The sequence below is a fragment of the Giraffa tippelskirchi genome, chromosome 12, assembly GCF_054371585.1.
Source record: "Giraffa tippelskirchi isolate mGirTip1 chromosome 12, T2T-mGirTip1v1.2.pri, whole genome shotgun sequence".
NCBI lineage: Eukaryota > Metazoa > Chordata > Mammalia > Artiodactyla > Giraffidae > Giraffa > Giraffa tippelskirchi.
Window position 1 is genome coordinate 53,764,841 of NC_137286.1, and position 20,587 is coordinate 53,785,427.

Sequence of the window (20,587 nt, forward strand, 5' to 3'; positions counted from 1 at the left end):
GACACTCCGGGCTCTAGTGAAGAGTTCGCCTGCCAGTGCAGGAGATGTAGGTTTGATCCCTGGGTCTGGAAGATGCCCTTGGGGAGGATATGGCAACCCACTCCACTATTTTTGTCTGGGAAATTCCATGGACAGAGGAACCATGATCAGGGCTGCAGTTCATGGGGTCACAAGAGTCAGACACAACTTAGCAACTAAATGATATAACACTCCATTAAAGGCAAATTGACTAAAATATTTTCAAATCAACGTGGAAACAAGCATTTTAAACCTATGTGCAAGTTAAACTGTAAGATGTGAATTAAATAATGTATTTGTGTCCTGCTAATATGATTATGTTTATGTTTATAGTAGCCCCCAGAAATCAAGTCTGACACTGTTTCCACTGTTTCCCCATCTATTTACCACGAAGTGATGGGACCAGATGCCATGATCTTTGTTTTCTGAATGTTGAGCTTTAAGCCAACATTTTCACTCTCTTCTTTCACTTTCATCAAGAGGCTTTTTAGTTCCTCTTCACTTTCTGCCATAAGGATGGTGTCATCTGCATATCTGAGGTTATTGATATTTCTCCCAGCAATCTTGATTCCAGCTTGTGCTTCCTCCAGCCCAGCGTTTCTCATGATGTACTCTGCATATAAGTTAAATAAGCAGGATGACAATACATAGCCTTGACATACTCCTTTTCCTATTTGGAATCGGTGTGTTGTTCCATGTCCAGTTCTAACTGTTGCTTCCTGACCTGCATACAGGTTTCTCAAGAGGCAGGTCGGGTGATCTGGTATTCCCATCTCTTTCAGAATTTTCCACAGTTTATTGTGATCCACACAATCAAAGGCTTTGGCATAGTCAAAAAAAGCCTAAATAGATGTTTTTCTGGAACTCTCTTCTCTCTCTTGCTTTTTCGATGATCCAGTGGATGTTGGCAATTTGATCTCTGGTTCCTCTGCCTTTTCTAAAACCAAATTGAACATCTGGAAGTTCACGGTTCATGTATTGGTGAAGCCTGGCTTGGAGAATTTTGAGCATTACTAGTGTGTGAGATGAGTGCAATTGTGTAGTAGTTTGAGCATTCTTTGGTATTGCCTTTCTTTGGGATTAGAATGAAAACTGACCTTTTCCAGTCCTGTGGCCACTGCTGAGTTTTCCAAATTTGCTGGCGTATTGAGTGAAGCACTTTCACAGCATCATCCTTCAGGATTTGAAATAGCTCAACTGGATTCCATCACCTCCACTAGCTTTGTTCGTAGTGATGCTTTCTAAGGCTCACTTGACTTCACATTCCAGGATGTCTGGCTCTAGGTGAGTGATCACACCATTGTGATTATCTGGGTCGTGAAGATCTTTTTTGTACAGTTCTGTGTATTCTTGCCACCTCTTCTTAATATCTTCTGCTTCTGTTAGGTCCATACCATTTCTGTCCTTTATCAAGCCCATCTTTGCATGAAATGTTCCCTTGGTATCTCTAATTTTCTTGAAGAGATCTCTAGTCTTTCCCATTCTGCTGTTTTCCTCTATTTCTTTGCATTGATTGCTGAGGAAGGCTTTTCTTATCTCTCCTTGCTATTCTTTGGAACTCTGCCTTCAAATGGGAATATCTTCCTTTTCTCCTTTGCTTTTCGCTTCTCTTCTTTTCACAGCTATTTGTAAGGCCTCAGACAGCCATTCTGCTTTTTTGCATTTCTTTTTCTTGGGGATGGTCTTGATCCCTGTCTCCTGTACAATGTCATGAACCTCTGTCCATAGTTCATAAGGCACTCTTGTCTATAAGATCTAGTCCTTAAAATCTATTTGTCACTTCCACTGTATAAGTGTAAGGGATTTGATTTAGGTCATACCTAAATGGTCTAGTGGTTTCCCCTACTTTCTTCAATTTAAGTCTGAATTTGGCAATAAGTTCATGATCTGAGCCACAGTCAGCTCCCGGTCTTGTTTTTGCTGACTGTATAGAGCTTCTCCATCTTTGGCTGCAAAGAATATAATCAATCTGATTTCAGTGTTGACGATCTGGTGGTTTCCATGTGTAGAGTCTTCTCTTGTGTTGTTGGAAGAGGGTGTTTGCTATGACCAGTGCGTTCTCTTGGCAAAACTCTATTAGCCTTTGCCCTGCTTCATTCTGTACTCCAAGGCCAAATTTGCCTGTTACTCCAGGTGTTTCTTGACTTCCTACTTTTGCATTTCAGTCCCCATTTCAAGAATACATGGTGATTATAAAAATAAAAAAGACAGAGATGAATGTTGTTGAGGGTGTGGAAAATCGGGAACTCTTGCATACTGTTGATGGAGATATACATTGTTACGTGAGCTAAGTCGCTTCAGTTGTGTCCGACTCTTTGTGATCCTGTGGACTGTAACCCACTAGGCTCCTCTGTCCATGGGATTCTCTAGGCAAGAATACTGGAGTGGGTTGCCATACCGTCCTCCAGGGATCTTCCCCACCCAAGGATCGAACCCCCATCTCCTGCATTGACAGGCAGGTTCTTTACCACTAGTGCCACCTGGGAAGCCCACTCTGTACCTTTAAAGACCCACAATTTAAACACAAACACATACATATAATCTATAAAAAGTATGAAGTATGTTGTTCACGTGAAACTGAAAAGGAGTCTCCCTTAAACCAAGATCCCTTATTGAATTTATGGTTAATCTCTCTACCCAAGACTCGATTCTTCTTTCTCCCATTTGACTTCAATCCTATGCTAATAGAACACTCATCAGCCAGCAGGCAGATGACTCAAGTTACTGCTATTGATAACATCTTTGCGACTGTGCTAAGTCACTTCGGTTGTGTCTGACTCTCTGCGACCCTATGAACCGTAGCCTGCCAGGCTCCTCCATCCATGGGATTCTCCAGGCAAGAATATTGAAGTGGTTTCCTATTTCCTCCTCCAGCGGATCTTTCTGACCCAGAGATAGAACCTGCATCTCATTAACTATACATTGGTATAATTATTATAGAAATCAGTATGGAGGTTCCTTATAAAAACTGAAAACTAGAATTAAACCAGCTATCCCATTTCTGGGTATATATTCAAAGAAAATGAAATCAGTTTCTCCAAGAGAACTCTGCATCCCTTATTCTCTGCAACATTATTCACAGTAACCAGGATATGGAAAAAAAAAAAAAGGGCGGCAATTGAAGGATGAATGGATAAGAAAATGTGGTATACGTGCATATACAATGGGATAGTTACTGAGTCATAAAAAGAAGGAAATTGTGCCATTTGCAGCAACATAGATGAATCTGGAGTGAAATAAGCCATACTCAGAAAGCAGTCCTTTTATGAAAACATTTTTTGTGTCAACCTTATAGTTTCATTCATTTATTGCTTTTTCTGTAACTACTCTGATTAAAGAGATCGCTAAGATTCAGTTCCTAAAAAATGTATTTCCTGATATTTGTCATGTGAAGTTGCTCAGTCATGCCTGACTCTTTGCAACCCCATGGACTGTAGCCCACCAGGCTTCTTTGCCTATGGGATTTTCCAGGCAACAGTACTGGAGTGGGTTGCCATTCCCTCCTTCAGGGGATCTTCCCTACCCAGGCATGGAACCTGGGTCTCCCGCATTGCAGGCAGATGCTTTACCCTCTAAGCCACCAGGATAGATGTTACCAATTATTTTTTTGTAGACGTTACCCATTAGATGTTTTAGTTTTGATCACTTAGTGGGAGGGATAAGATTCCCTGAGTCGTGTTTCCCATTTTGCTGTGCCCTGACAGCGCAGGGAAGCTTCATATTCTTTCTCCTTGTCTCTGTTTTCTAGGAGTCACTGAAGTGTCCCGGAGAGACATACTCTTCCCCAGAGGGACTTCTGTGTCTTCATGCAGCCATGGACCTGGATAAACCATCTGTCTGGGGCTCATTAAAGCAGCGGACCAGACCTTTGTTGATCAACCTGAGCAAGAGGAAGGTGAAGAAGACCTCGAGCAAAGCCCTGGACTTACGGGCCCAGCGTCGTCTGGACCGCCGCCTGAGCCTGTCCGTCCCGGACCTCCTGGAGGCCGAGGCCCTGGCCCTAGAGGGGCGGCCTTACTCCGGCCCCCAGTCGTCCTACACCTCGGTGCCCAGCAGCCTGTCGACAGCCGGCATCGTTCCCAAGAGCAGCAGTGGCTCTTTGAAACAGTCTGAAGAAGAATTGGCTTGGAGTCAGGAAGAAGCGGGCCCCCCCCATGTGGTGGGAACAGACTCCGAGGAGACCGCCACCTCTTCCGCCGAGGGCAGGAGGGCTTCCAGCAACGGCACCTTGGGTCTGCTCCAGAAAAGCCCCCCTGGAGAGGATGCGACAGAAGGGCCAGAGGTGAGACCCGGCCTGCGCGCTTTCCCGTTTCTCTGTTTTTCTTCTTTCTAAGTGCATTCAGTGCCCTTGGAAATTTTGGTTGGGATTTATTTTTGTGGTTAGTTTGGACGGAGAGGATGTCATTTACAACCATTTAAATGAAGGTAATATTGATTGTACCCAGTGTTCCCCTTCGTTTGGGGGTTGACCTCTGTGTATCTTAAAAGTATTACAAATAACCTTCCTAGAACACTTTGAGGCATTAAAAGCCCTGTTGGATGTGTTTTCAGTTTTCCATTTCCTGGCAAAGAAATCAAGAGCATAACTTTTCCGTTAACTTTTTGCTGAAATGTATGTCCCAGTCCTACTCACAGACAAAAAATGCACATTCATATTCCTAAAAAATGTAGGAATATATGTATCTCCTTTTGACTGCCAGGGAGACTCTGTGCTCCCAATGCAGGGGGCCTGGGTTCTATCCCTTGTCAGGGAACTAGATCCCACGTGCTGCAGCTTAAAGAGTTTGCACGTTGCAGTTAGAAGATCCTGCATGGTGCAACTAAGACCACTGAACTCAAATAAATAAATGAATAAATACCAAATATCTAAAAATAGCCAAACACTGAAGGAAACAAGTTCTTATCCACTCAGAAATTTTTATAAAGCCTTAGTATTTCTATAAGATAAAATGACCAAATATAATTATGAGACAGATATTACATTTCTAGGATGAATTTAATTTAAATGTAGTTATGAGGTTACCAGGAGAAGGCAATGGCACCCCACTCCAGTACTCTTGCCTGGAAAATCCCATGGACAGAGGAGCCTGGTAGACTACAGTCCATGGGGTCGCTGGGAGTCAGACACGACTGAGCGACTTCACTTTCACTTTTCCCTTTCATGCACTGGAGAAGGAAATGGCAACCCACTCCAGTATTCTTGCCTGGAGAATCCCAGGGACGGCAGAGCCTGGTGGGCTGCCATCTGTGGGGTCACACAGAGTCGGACACGACTGAAGTGACTTAGCATGAGGTTACCAAGCTATGATTTGGATAATCAATTTAATCAGTTTTTTTTTTTTTTAAATCTTCCATTAGTGGCACATGAAGTAGGTTTCAGTGTTCAGGTAATGGCTTAATTTTTCTATATTCAAGATTAGTATTCTAATTGTGTAGAAAACGAGTTATTCAACCAGGATTTTTGATTGTATATTTAGAACCAAAGCCTGTTAATTATGCCATATGTTCAGATTTCATTGGAGGATGGGATTGTAGATATTTGAAGGCCTTATTTTTTGGGAAGCATTACCAGTTAGGACACCATTAACCATTAAATGACACCTATTTGTTTCATTCCCATTAACATTTATGAAGTCCTTTTTGTAAAAATTTTGTGACTTTTTTACTACCATTTGTGAATTTGAAATATGTTTCCATTAATCAAAATATAAATTGAATTATTAAACATAATTCATAATTCATAGTTCAGTATGAGGGAGGTAAGATATTAAATTATATACTCAGGTTAATCTTACCTTCTTGCTATTTATTAACTGACCAGGAAAAAATAGGTGGGTTCCTTAGCCTTGATAGGCTAACAAACTCAAATTAGAATAAATTGTTTTAAAAGTTAGTGCTATTAAACTAGTTCACTGACTATACATATTTACTGCCTACTCTATCAATCCCATGGACAGAGGAGCCTGGCGGGCTACAAACCATAGAGTCACAAAGAATCGGACACAACTGAATCAACTGAGCACGCACACGTTATCTTGGGCACCGTAGAGGGTCTATTGTAAAGAAGAACATAACCCTGCCTTCAGGATTTGGTCCATGGGGACATAGCTTTGCACAGCATTAAGTGTAGCATAAGAGGTAAACAAACGTCAGGACAGAGTGTGCATCCAAGCCTTTATCCCAGCAGCTCAGTGAGCCGGGATCATATGGGGGGATCCAGGGACATGTCCTATGGGAGGCAGTATGCAGGCTGGCACAGAGGATAAGTAGGATTTGACAGGTAAGGAAATATGACAAACACAGGCCTGAAGTGTGGGTGGTGGTGGTGGTGGTTTAGTCACTCAGTCGTGTCTGACTCTGTGACCCCGTGGACTGTAGCCTGCCAGACTTCTCTGTCCATGGGATTTCCCAGGCAAGAATACTGGAGTGGGTTGTCATTTCATTCTCCAGAGGATCTTCTCAACCCAGGGATCAAATCCAGGTCTCCTGCATTGCAGGGAGATTCTTTACCAGCTGAGACACCGGGGAAGCCCCAGTGTGGGTGGGGGAGGCCAAAGGTGAGAAGCATTCTGCTCTGCCTGGAGTGAAGGCTTGGGGAGCTTTCTGATGTGGTATGTGTGATGTGTGTCTGCAGTGGCAGTGGGCTGTGCTGAAGGCTGGTCAGTGATGTGATGGAGAATGGATGGATTGCAGGTGGGTGGTTGGTAGTGGTTATTTTATCTTTTACCATTAATGCAAAAAAGCCTGGATGGTACAGTTTTTTTAAGAGTAGATAGTTCTGGGTAATCTGATTAAACTCAGCCACTAAGCAAACAGCAAACAGCTTGAGAAATAATCTTCTGCCTCTCTTTTCCTGCTCGAAGCATAATTGACCTAGACTGAGGCTGTATCTTCCTTCTGCGGCCCCTCGTTGCCATTTGTCAGCGTGGTGAGCTGTTTGCAGGGGATGGAGAGTGGGCTGCAGCTCATCAGACCTGTAGGATCACTTGTAGTCAGCTGTGGCACTCAACTTCTCTCCCCGCCTCCCCCTGTATCCTGTGGGCTTCTCCCACTACCTGAGGTTGCAGTTTATCACATGGTGCAGAAGTGAGCCCCTCCCTTGCTGATGTTTTGCACTAAGGCTCTGTTAACTGGAGGGTGGGTGTGGCTGGAGGAGCCTTGTCTAACTTGTTTTGGTTTCCTCAGGCCCCAGCTCCATGCCTGGCCCTTGGCAGGTGCTCAGTGTTGCTGTTCTCTGTTTTTTTTTTTAATACAGACATTGGTGACGGTGGTGTATGCATCCAGCTTCATAAAGCTCTCCTTAGTCTTTTCTCTTCAAGTTCTCTTCATCTTATGGTTTAAAGTCACGTCTTCTTGCATTGATCCTTCGATCATTGTGTAGTGTCCTTCCTTGTCTCTTATAATGTTCTTTAAGTCGGTTTTGTCTGATGTGGTAATTGCTATTCCAGCTTTCTCGCAATTTCCATTGGCATGCAGTATCTTTTTCCTTCCCCTCAATTTCAGTCTATATGTGTCCCTAGGTCTGAAGTGGGTCTCTTGCAGACAGCATATATATGATTCTTTTTGTATCCATTCAGACAGTCTTTGTCTTTTGGTTGGAGCATTTAATCCACTTATATTTAAAGTAATTATTGGTGTATATATATATATATATATTCCTTTTGGCATTTTATTAACTGTTTTGGGTTTGTTTTTGTAGGTCTTGTCCTTCTCTGTGTTTCCTTTCTAGAGAAGTCCCTTTAGCATTTGTTGTAAAGCTGCTTTGATGGTGCTGAATTCCCTTAATTTTTGCTTATCTGTAAAGCTTTTGATTTCTCCCTCGATTTTGAATGGGAAGATCCCCTGGAGAAGGAAATGGCAACCCACTGCAGTATTATTGCCTGGAAAATTCCATGGATGGAGGAGCCAGGTGGTCTACAGTCCATGGGGTTGCAAAGAGTTGGACTCGACTGAGTGACTTCACTCACTCTGGATTTTGAATGAGGTCCTTTCTGGGTAGAGTACTCTTTCTTGTTAGGTTTTTACCTTTCATTACTTTAGATATATCCTGCCACTCCCTTCTGGCCTGCAGAGTTTCTGCTGAAAGATTAGCTGTTAACCTTATGGGAATTCCCTTGTATGTTATTTATTGCTTTCCTCTTGCTGCTTTTAATATATTTTCTTTGTATTTAATTTGTTAGTTTGATTAATATGTGTGTTGGCATGTTTCTCCTTGGGTTTTTATCCTTTATAGGACTCAGTGCTTTTTTGGACTTGACTATTTCTTTTCCATGTTAGGAAAGTTTTTGACTATAGTCTCTTCAAATATTTTCTGAGACTCTTTGATTTTTTTCTTCTTCTTCTGGAACTCCTATAATTTGAATGTTGGTGCATTTAATATTTTCCCAGAGGTCTCCAAGACTGTCTTCAATCATTTTCATTTGCTTTTCTTTATTCTGCTCTTTGCTAGTTATTCCCACCATTCTATCTTCCAGCTCATTTATCTCTTCTGCTTCAGTTATTCTGCTATTGATTCCTTCTAGAGTATTTTTAATTTTGATAATTTTGCTGTTCATCACTGCTTGTTTATTCTTTATTTTTTCTAGGTCCTTGTTAACTGTGTTAAGTGACTCTTGCCTTTTCTCTATTCTGTCTTGAGATTTTGGACCATCTTTGCTATTATAACTGAATTCTTTTACAGATAGTTTGCCTTTTCCTCTTCATTTATTGGGTCTTGTGGGTTTTTACCTTGTTCGTTCATCTGCACGATATTTTTGTCATTCCATTTTGTCTAACTGACTTGTTTGAGGTCTCCTTTCCCCAGGCTGTAGGGTCATAGTTCTTCTTGCTTCTGGTCTCTGTCCTTAGTGGGTTAGGTTGGTCCAGGGGCTTGTGTAGGCCTCGTGTTGGGAGCGTTGCTGTATAACACAGGGAGCTCAGCCCAGTGCTCTGTAGTGACCTAGAAGGGTGGTATGGAGCCTCAAGAAGGAGGGAATATATGTATACTTCTGATTGATTCATGTTGTTGTACAGCAGAGACCAATACAGCGTTGTAAAATAGTTACCTCCAATTAAAAATTTTTTTAAAAGTCAGAATTTTTGGAGTATTGTTGGAAAAAAAAATAATCATATGGTCAGTGAATACTTTTTATATAGTTTTGACTGAAAATATAGAGAGATTTAGAAAGGCGTGGAGCCCAAGTTCAATACTCATTTAAAATCTGAATTTGTTATCAGTGAATTAAAATTTTTTGTTGAAATGTAGTTGATTTACACTGTTGTGTTAATTTTTGCTGTACAACAGAATGATTCAGTTATATATATATATATATATATATACATATATATATGTATATATATACGTTCTTTTTTTTAAGTACTCTTTTCCATTATGACTTGTTACAGGATATTGAGTACAGCTCCTTGTGCCATACAGTTGGACCTTGTTTTGATACATTCTGTATATGAACACTTGCATCTCCTAACCACAATCTCCCATCCTTCCCTTCCCTACCCACTCTCCCTTGGCAACCACAAGTCTGTCCTTACGTATTTTTTAAATGAATGGGAGTCCTGCTGAATTCCTGTCATCTGTGAGGAAACATTTCATACAAAGATGGGTAAAATAAAGGAAGAAACGCTATGGCCCTAACAGAAAATATTAAGAAGAGGTGGCAAGAATACACAGACAAACTATACAGAAAAGATCTTAATGACCCAGATAATCACAATGGTGTGATCACTTACCTAGAGCCAGAAATACTGGAGTGTGAAATCAAGTGGGCCTTAGGAAACATCACTTTGAACCAAGCTAGTGGAGGTGTTTGAATTCCAGCTAAGCGATTTCAAATCCTAAGAGATGATGCTGTGAAAGTGCTGCACTCAATATGCCAGAAAATTTGGAAAACTCAGCAGTGGCCAAAGGACTGGAAAAGTCAGTTTTCATTCAAATCCCAAAGAAACGCAATGCCAAGGAATATTCAAACTACTGCACAATTGTACTCATCTCACACGCTAGCAAAGTAATGCTCAAAATCCTTCAAGTTAGGCTTCAACAGTATGTGAACCAAGAATTTCCAGATGTACAAGCTGGATTTAGAAAAGGCAGATGAACCAGAGATCAAATTGCCAACATCCACTGGATCATAGAAAAAGCTAGCAAATTCCAGAAAAACATCTACTTCTGCTTCATTGACTACACTAATGCCTTTGACTGTGTAGACCACAACAAACTGTAGAAAATTCTTAAAGAGATGGCAATACCAGACCGCCTTACCTTGCTCCTGAGAAACCTGCATGCAGATCAAGAAGCAACAGTTAGAATTGGACATGGAACAACAAACTGGTTCCAAATTGAGAAGAGGGGGTGCATCAAGGCTGTATATTGTCACCCTGCTTATTTAACTTACATGCAGAGTACATCATGTGAAATGCTGGGCTGGATGAAGCACAAGCTGGGATCAAGATTGTGGGGAGGAATATCAGTAACCTCAGATATACAGATGACACTACCATTATGGCAGAAATTAAGAGGAATTAAAGAACTTCTTGATGAAGATGAAAGAGGAGAATGAAGAAGCCAGATTAAAATTCAACATTCAAAAAATGAAGATCATGGCATCGAGTTTCATCATTTCATGCCTGATAGATGGGGAAAGAATGAAAACAGTGACAGACTTTATGTTTTTGGATTCCAAAATCACTGTCGATGGTGACTGCAGCCATGGAATTAAAAGACACTTGCTTCTTGAAAGAAAAGCAATGATAAACCTCGTTAGCATATTAAAAAGCAGAGACATTGCCTACAGAGGTCCATATAGTCAAGGCTATGGTTTTTCCAATAGTTATGTATGGGTGTGAGAGCTGGACAGTAAAAAAGGCTGAGCACCGAAGAATTGATGCTTTTGAACTGTGGTGTTGGAAAAGATTCTTGAGAGTCCCTTGGACTGCAAGGAGATCAAGCCAGTCAATCCTAAAGGAAATCAACTCTGAATATTCATTGGAAGGACTGATGCTGAAACTGAGGCTCCAATACTTTGGCCACCTGATAGGAAAAGCCGAGTCATTTGAAAAGACCCTGATGCTGGGAAAAATTGAGGGCAGGAGGAGAAGGGGACGACAAAGGATGAGGTGGTTGTATGCCATCACTGACTGAATGGCCATGAGTCTGAGCAAACTCCGGGAGATAGTGAAGGACAGGGAAGCCTGGCATGCTGCAGTCCATGGGGTTGCAAAGAGTCAGACATGACTGAGCGATCGAACAACAACAACAATCCTTGTCTCAGATCTGGTTTATCTGTTTCTTCTAATGAGTAGCAGACAGCGTTCTATTGCTTTTATGAAATGGGTGGGAAATGAGGAGGAAGGTAGGGGTTAGCGTGTGACACACCCGGTGTACAACAAAATTAATGGTTGCTGGTATCCTTGGTGTAACTTATTTCACGGGTAGCTTTCCCAAGGGGGTAAGGGGTGGAACATCTGTGATCTGAGGCCTGCACTGGGATTTGTCTCACTTGCTAATGAAGCCAAGATTCTTAACATCCTATGGGATAGGCTTCCTCTCCTGTCTACAGGGTTCAAATGGGCAGGTCATTTTACCACACTTTCATACTTGTCCCTTTGTATGATTGACATTTTATTGGTTGTACTTTTTTCACTGGTTGCCTGGCAACCAGATTGTCTCCTATAGGTAACTATGTATGTCCCCCCTCTGATGGATGAAAGTGATTCTACAGTCTCATTCCCATTGTTCTCACCACTGAGACTCGGGGCTCAAGCTGCTCAAAGGGCATCTCATGCTGTTGTCCCACACCACCGCCACCACGGCGTGTTCGGCCAGCTGTGTAGAAGTCAGTCTCTCGTGTTAGATTGGAAGAGCAGAGATGATGTCTTCTTCCTTTGCTCCCAGTCTTTCTGCAAGCCAACTTATGTAAAATATATTGATTCACTTTGTGTCTGAAGTTGACCGCTATGTGCTGGGGGAGCCATAGAAATTCAGTTTGCTTGGGGGAAATGCTGATCCATGGAGACCTTGAGTGGGTAGGTGAGTTCTGAAGGAATTCCCAAATGTCTCCTTTTACATGAAGAAGATAAAATTAGGGGGACTCAAAGGGAGAGTCACTTAGTTTTTCTTCTTTTATTTTTATCTTGCTTCTTTTTCCTGTCAGCATTCCCCCCAGTAGATATTTTACAAGGTACTTTTTCAGGGTTAAGACTTTAGAAAATGCAGAATCACCTCTGGTTCTCATCCTTGGTGTTGATGATGGAGTTGAGATGAAACCCGATTACTGGAAACAGTGACCAGCACTATGAGGCAGTCAGTGTGAGAAAACCAGCCATTTGAGGTGAAAGAGAAGCAGAGAGATTGCTCCGAGAATGTGGCCAGAAAGGCCTGAAGCGGATGCGTTTTGAGGTTAAGACTCAGATAGGTGGGGAATAAATCCAAGTATTTAAGGTTGTTGTTTATGACACTAGAAAAATAGAATGCTCTTAGCCCAGGAGGTGGCAATCACAAGTGCCCAATGAGGACTCACTGCTAAGATTATGGTTGTATTTATTACTGTTGTTATTTTTATCATTACCTTTTCAGCATGAAGTCGAGGGCCAAAGAGGTTGAAAGACTTGCCTAATATCCAACTAGTGTCAGAGCCAGGACCTAAATCCAGGATTGTTTGAATCTAAAGCCTGTGTACAAAACTCTGTATATATCATGGGTTTAGAGAAATGTAGATGTGCACTTCAGGAGAACTCAGAGCTGGTGATCTAGAAAGAGTTGATTGTCAAAGAAAACTGTGCCTTTTTAAATCCCCCTTTAAATTATAGTGATGGAATGGCTTATTTGGTCTGTAGGCAATCGTCCTGAATGGGAGGATTAATACTATCCCTGTCCCCCCATCCATGTAACCCCACAGTGGGGTCCCTCCTTCCCTAACACTTTGATAGCTGAAGTTTTAAACAGCTCACTTTGGTGCAAGCTTATGTGGACGAGTTGAGTGGTGTAGAGGAGTACCTTATTGGGATAGTTCCAGAAACTCTGCTTGGCAACCACAGAGCTTCAGTTTAGAGACCACAGAGAAGCAAGATGACAAGCCGCAGAGGAGAGGAAATGGCCGACAGCTTGCAGAATTAAACAAGGGCGTCGGTTTCTCGACACTTCAGTTACGTGTTCTTTACTATTTTTGTTTTATGTCAGAAATCATTGCTCCACATAAATGATGTCAGTGAGACAAGCGTGTAGACCGTGTCCTGGGGTCCTTCATGGAATTGTTCCCTTCCCCCCCCCCACCCCTACTTCCCATGCCTGCTGTGTGCTGATCCTGCCCTGAGGTACTGGGAACACAGCAGTCAGCAAAGCGGACCGCAGTGTATTTCCTCCTGGAGATCCTAGTCTAGATGGTGGTGGGCTCCAGATATATTCAAAAAGTGATAGACTGAATGGAGAAAAAGAAAGCAGAGGAAGCATTTAGGAGTGCTGAGATGGAGGTGTGACCATTTTGAACACAGGGGTCAGGAAATACCTCTTCTGAGAAGATAACATTTACACAAGACCTAAAGCAGGTGAGAAAGCACGTTGTACTCGTGTTGGGAGAAAACGCGTTCCTGAAGTAGAGAAGAGACCGCATACAGATTCTGGGGAGGTAGGGGTGTGCCTGGTGTGTGTCAGAGAGAGCAGGGAAGCACTCTGACTGGAGAGGACGGTGGGAGGTGTCTGAGTTACTTCTGAGAATGTAGCACAGGGGCTTTCCCATCCTGCCGGCTGACTCTGCTCCCATAGCAACCACCCGGGATGCTGGATGAGCAGATGCAAAGGTACCCTGTGGGCTGGGTGCTGTGTTTGCTCACAGGCGGGGCTGCTACTGCTACTGCTGCTAAGTTGCTTCAGTCGTGTCCGACTCCGTGCGACCCCATAGACAGCAGCCCACCAGGCTCCCCCGTCCCTGGGATTCTCCAGGCAAGAACACTGGAGTAGGTTGCCATTTCCTTCTCCAGTGCATGAAAGGGAAAAGTGAAAGTGAAGTCACTCAGTCGTGTCCGACTCTTAGCAACCCCATGGACTGCAGCCTACCAGGCTCCTCCGTCCATGGGATTTTCCAGGCAAGAGTACTGGAGTGGGGTGCCATTGCCTTCTCCGACAGGCAGGGCAGGATGGATCAATAGCATACAGTGATACTTGCTATACCTGCTGTGAACACTGGGAATAGCAGTAAGTGAGTTTGTCTCAGATTGGAGTTGCGGAGGAAGCAGGTACAAGTTAATAAGCTGAGAGAAGAGAGGAAGACAGCTCCCTCCTGAGATCTGCCTTGATTGTGTGTATTAGTCGCTACGCCATGTCCAACTCTTTGCGATCCTGTGAACTACAGCCCACCGTGCTCCTCTGTCCATGGGACTGTCCAGGCAAGTGTACTGGTTCAGTTCAGTCGCTCAGTCATGTCCGACTCTTTGTGACCCCGTGGACTGCAGCACACCGGGCCTCCCTGTCCATCACCATTTCCTGGAGCTTGCTCAAACTCATGTCCATTGAGTAGGTGATGCCATCCAACCATCTCATCCTCTGTCATCCCTTTCTCCTCCCGCCTTCAATCTTTCCCAGCATCAGGATCTTTTCAGATGAGTCAGTTCTTTGCATCAGGTGGCCAAAGTATTGAAGTTTCAGCTTGAGCATCAGTCCTTCCAATGAATATTCAGGACTGATTTCCTTTAGGATGGACTGGCTGGATCTCCTTGCAGAACTTTATGTGTGCCAGGACCCAGCGAGAAAGGAGCACCCCACAAGAGTCTGACCCAGACTTGCCTGTGAGTGTCCAGGAGTCTCCAGCAGAGGTGTGGATCGGTGGTGGCGGGCTGCAGGGCTGGGGGCACTGAATGTAGCAGTGCATGCCTTTTGAAGGAGGTCACCATTATCTTCATTACCTCCACCATAGTTTGTCCCCTGGTAAATAACGGGGAGAGAACACAGCCCCACCCATCAACAGAAAATTGGATTAAAGATTTACTGAGTATGGCCCCGCCCATCAGAACAAGACCCAATTTCCCCTTCAGTCAGTCTCTCCCATCAGGAAGCTTCCATAAGCCTCTTATTCTTCTCCATCAGAGGGCAGACAGACTGAAAACCACAGTCACAGCAAACTAACCTATCTGATCACATGGACCACAGCCTTGTCTAACTCAATGAAACTATGAGCCATGCCGTGTAGGGCCACCCAAGATGGATGATGGGTCATGGTGGAAAGCTCTGACAAAATGTGCTCCACTGGAGAAGGGAATGTCAAACCACTTCAGTATTCTTGCCTTGAGAACCCTATAAACAGTATGAAAAGGCAAAAAGATAGGACACTGAAAGATGAACTCCCCAGGTTAGTAGGTGCCCAATATGCTACTGGAGATCAGTGGAGAAATAACTCCAGAAAGAATGAAGTGATGGAGCCAAAGCATACTAGAGTGGGTTGCTGTTTCCTCCTCCAGGGGATCTTCCTGACCCAGGGATCAAACCCACATCTTCTACATCTTTTGCATTGCAGGCGGATTCTTCATCACTGCACCACTTTGGAAGCCCCGCCTTGATGGTCTATCTGCCATCATAACAGTGTCAGTGGGGAAGGGATGGTCAGATTGAAGGGGTGGACTTGGGTTACTGACCACCTTCATTGAGTTGTTCTCTTCAGTCTTCCCAAACACATCCACTGTCTTCATAGTAATAAAAATAATAGAATGGCAACACCAATTTAATGGCACTCTGAGAGATGATGTGGAAGGAAGTCTGCTAAGTGCTGTGTAGATGTTGTCTCGTTGGACCACACCTGTTGGGCTCATTCTTTATACAGAGAGCCTGGTACAGTCTGCTCCAAAGAAGGAACTTGGGTAGGTATCTTTGAAGGAATGAATTTTTCTCTTCATAGCCTGTAAGGGTAATAGATTTTTTTGCCCATTTTAGAGATACTCCTGTGGCCGTGAACTTTAAGTAAACTTTTCAAGGCCACAAAGCCAGGAAGTAGCAAGTGGGATTCAGACTTAGGTCTTTGTGGCTCCAGGGCTTTGTCTCCTACTGGCCAGAGCTGACTGTTGTGTGCGTCAGGTGAAGTGTTCTGCTTTTGGATTCTCCTGGTTCTGGGAGCAGTTGTGTGCAGTGAAGAGCAGATACCAGGTGAAGGGCTAACTAACCTCTCTTGCTTCTCTCTGGCAACCATCTAGCCTCTTAGCTCTGGCTCTCAATTTGTAAATTGGTGAATTACTAATGACAGCCCATGGACTTCTTATAAGAAGTTAATAGAAGTGTGTATTTGTCGATTATGAAGTGCTAACCAGAGTAAAGAGGGGACCATTGTTATTTTAAAGTACCTACTGCTAGCAGTCTTGAAAAGGATATGGAAAGTCAGTGGGCACATGTTACTGAATGTGGTAAGAGAAGTTCCCTCTACCAAGGTTGGCAAACTTTTTCTGTAAAGAGCCGGGTAATAAATAGGTACAGTTTTGTGAACCGTAGTAGTTGCTCTGTTGCAACTACTCAGCCCTGGTGTTGTAGCATGAAATTACCCACAGAAAGTATATACATATATACATAGGCAATACACAAATGGATAGATGGGGCTGTGTTTCAGTGTTTAAACTTTATAAAGGCAAGTATTGGGCTTTAATTTGTTGGTATAGGCAGTGAATATTCACACAGAAGCACATTTTTGACTTATATTTTGTGTATTAGATAATATTTTAAACAATTTTTGGAGTGGGGAAAATAAATGTGTATACCATGATTGTATAATCAATAACCTCCTAAAGGTTGTATGAAAATTGCATACACGTAGACTCAGCCATTTGGTAGACCTGAGTTGTCCTGAACAGGCATTCTGACTGTGACCGCTGACTGCCACATGAGTTGTTTGAATTCTGTCACTGTTTTCAAGCATCACGTAACGGTCTGTCTAGTCATCTGCCCTCTGCCCTTCTTGCTACTTCCTTTCCCGGTAGGTATTTGTGTCTGTGACTACACTCGTCTTGAGTATTCATAGTGTCAATATTGGGTTAGCCAAAAAGGTCATTCGGGTTTTTCCATTATATCTTTTTTCTTACTTTATTTATTTTTAATTGAAGGATAATTACAGTGTTGTGTTGGTTTCTGCCGTACATCAACATGGATCAGCCATAGGTATACATATGTCCCCTCCCCCCCATTATATCCTATTGAAAAACCCAAGCAAACGTTTTGGCCAGCCCAGTAATAGATGTGGGTTAAGTGATTAATTCAATATGTATTATATATATATCATTTGCTATACCCATGTCCTTGAATAGAGTATTTCCCAGAGACCGTCCAAGTGATCTTCTCAGCCAACTTGTTACTCTCATTTAGCTTTCCTGCATGTGGGTTTACATCTTCTTCCACTTAAGTTTTAAACAGTCAATGATTGTTTACTTTGCTTATTATTACACTTCCTGTGTATTCTTCATGGTAAGATCCTTCAGACAGCCACGTGGGAAGTGATATTTGTACAAGATCACACATAGTGTAAACAAAAGAAAATGTTTTTTTTTCATATCAATGTCTTGCTCTTATCCTTGGTGACTGGAGATTTTCTTTTCCTTTTTTAAACAATTGACCCATCCATGCCAATATCTCATCATTTTAATAAGCTGTGAGTTTTGTATGTTTTACTTTCCATTCATTACACCTTAAAGCAAGATAAAAAAAAAAATGGAAATATTGATGTAAATTTGCTGTCATTAAAAAAAAGAAAGCATATGCGTATGCACGCACACATGCAAACATACACAAATTCCACTTACCCGAAAGCTGACAGGGAGAGTTGTGTGAGAGAAGACTGGCCTTCTGCCAACATGTTAGTGCTGAGTTTCTGGATGTTGTATATAATTAGAGAGTTTTGTCATGTGAAGACTTTTCATCATTGATGATACTCAAGATTATTTGTCTTTTCTTGAGTATGCCCTTGTAAACATTTGTTTAAAATGGTTAAAACCAGTGCTTAATGGATAAACAAACTATAGTACACTCATAATTGTGGAATACCATTCAGCAATTTAAAAAATTGCCAGTTTGAATGGATTTCAGAGGCACTGTGCAGAAAGATGTTCATTTCAGTTCAGTTGCTCAATCGTGTCTTGACTCTCTGTGACCCCATGAACTGCAGCACGCAAGGCCTCCCTGTCCATCACGAACTCCTGGAGTTCACCCAAACCCATGTCTATTGAGTTGGTGATGCCATCCAACCATCTCATCCTCTGTCGTCCTCTTCTCCTTCTGCCCTCAATCTTTCCCAGCATCAGTTCAGTCCAGTTCAGTTCAGTCTCTCAGTCGTGTCTGACTCTCTGTGACCCCATGAACCGCAGCACACCAGGCCTCCCTGTCCATCACCAACTGCCAGAGTCTACCCAAACCCATGTCCATTGAGTCGGTGATGCCATCCAACCATCTCATCCTCTGTTGTTCCCTTCTCCTTCTGCCTTCAGTCTTTCCCAGCATCAGGGTCTTTTAAAATGAGTCAGCTCTTCACATCAGGTGGCCAAAGTATTGGAGTTTAAGCTTCAACATCAGTCCTTCCAATGAACACCCAGGACTGATCTTCTTTAGGATGGACTGGTTGGATCTCCTTGCAGTCCAAGGTACTCTCAAGAATCTTCTCCAACACCACAGTTCAAAAGCATCAATTCTTCTGCGCTCAGCTTTCTTTATAGTCCAACTCTCACATCCATATATGACTACTGGAAAAACCATAGCCTTGACTAGACAGACCCTTGTTGACAAAATAATGTCTCTGCTTTTTAATACACTGTCTAGGTTGGTCATAACTTTCCTTCCAAGGAGTAAGCGTCTTTCAATTTCATGGCTGCAATCACCATCTGCAGTGATTTTGGAGCCCCAAAAAATAAAGTCAGCCACTGTTTCCACTGTTTCCCCATCTATTTGCCATGAAGTGATGGGACCAGATGCCATGATCTTAGTTTTCTGAATGTTGAGCTTTAAGCCAACTTTTTCACTCTCCTCTTTCACTTTCATCAAGAGGCTCTTTAGTTCTTCACTTTCTGCCATAAGGCTTGTGTCATCTGTGTATCTGAGGTTATTGATATTTCTCCCGGTAATCTTGATTCCAGCTTGTGCTTCCTGCAGCCCAGCGTTTCTCATGATGTACTCTGCATGTAAGTTAAATAAACAGGGTGACAGTATACAGCCTTGACATACTCCTTTTCCTATTTGGAACCAGTCTGTTGTTCATGTCCAGTTCTAACTGTTGCTTCCTGACCTGCATACAGGTTTCAGTGTTAGCCAGTGTCAAAAGTTTGCCTACATATGATATTCTGAGAAAAGATGAAGCTGTAAGATAAGAACAGGCCAGTGACTGCCATGGAGTAGGGAGAGGGAACAACTTGATCACAATGGGATCACATGCAGGATTTTTTGGTGGGGGGGGAACTGTTCTGTGTCCTAATACTGGTGGTAGTTACACGAATACATACATGTATTAAAACATCATCATACTATACACACATGTAAGGAGCCAGTTTCACTATATGTTAACTTTTTTTAAGTAAAATTTAAAAAGAAAAATTAGAGTGCTTGATTATGCTTGTTGAGAACAACGACAACAAAAATCTCAAGATGGCAGATACCAAGTATTCCTACAAGAAACATACTAATTGTAATTTTTTAATGAAAAATTTACCAATTTGTTAGGTTTACAAAAAAGCTGAACATAATGCAGTTTTTACTCAATGAATAAATCCTTTGGCTCCATGCAGAATGTAAGGAGATGTTTAGTTATGTGTCCCTCAGCAGCTGTAACCCGGTCCTCCTGTGCTTCTGTAGCCTTTCCTGTCTTCTTTATGGTGATCACTTTCCTTCCTTGGTGTGTATATACAACGTGTGACAGTTACAGGGGCCATGGGAACCATAACTTTAAGTTCTGTGACTTTTCTGTGAGTAAAACCAGCCATCATGTTGAATTAATGTCATTCTTCACATTTAATTTCCATGTTATTCTAAGCGGCAGACTTATTGTGTATTTGAAGGAAAGCCCCGTGATTGTTTTTGATAGCATGTAACTGATGGTGGGGATGTGGGCTCATTTGTCACTTCATGAGCGTTATCATTAGTTATCACTTCATCAGTTATCATTAAGTGCAGGGAGACCTCTCTTGGGAGCGTGTGTAGGTGTGCTGGTTGAGGAATGATGCTTCTTAGGGAACATTCTCTCTCCTGTTTGGTTGTGGAAGATACTGGGCCCCCTGTTACTGAGCTCATAACCACTCACTTTAAATAGAAATTCTGATCCCAGTGCCAGTGGTTTTGCAGAACTGCCTTCAAATAGGATTGATTCAGTGGAGCATTGATTTGTTTCATGAAACTGGAGACACTAATGGGGTGATCACACAACAGATGTTACTTGTTGGTTCTGCAAATGAAGGAAGACCTGACTGGGCCATTTTGGTTTTGCAAATCAGGCAGAGGAGGAATTACTGAGCTTCCAGGAGATGACTGTGGGGGATGTCATAGTGTAAAAGGCATGAGGAGACATCTTCTGAAATTGAGAGTTGAGTGTGAAATATTGATTGTCCCCATAAAGCGGGCCTCAGGCCATCCTGT

At 42.6% G+C, this 20,587-nt stretch overlaps 1 protein-coding gene across 4 annotated transcripts in view; it reads left to right on the forward strand.

Annotated features, from left to right (window-relative positions):
• Nucleotides 1-20,587, forward strand: part of MCTP2 (multiple C2 and transmembrane domain containing 2) — a 255,126-nt gene that overhangs the window by 56,765 nt on the left and 177,774 nt on the right. For all 4 annotated transcript variants that reach the window (XM_081552154.1, XM_081552155.1, XM_081552153.1 and 1 more), the window contains exon 2: nucleotides 3,767-4,300. In XM_081552154.1, coding sequence (XP_081408280.1) covers nucleotides 3,833-4,300 — 468 coding nt within the window. In that variant the 5' untranslated portion in view covers nucleotides 3,767-3,832. The remainder of the gene's footprint in view (nucleotides 1-3,766; nucleotides 4,301-20,587) is intronic.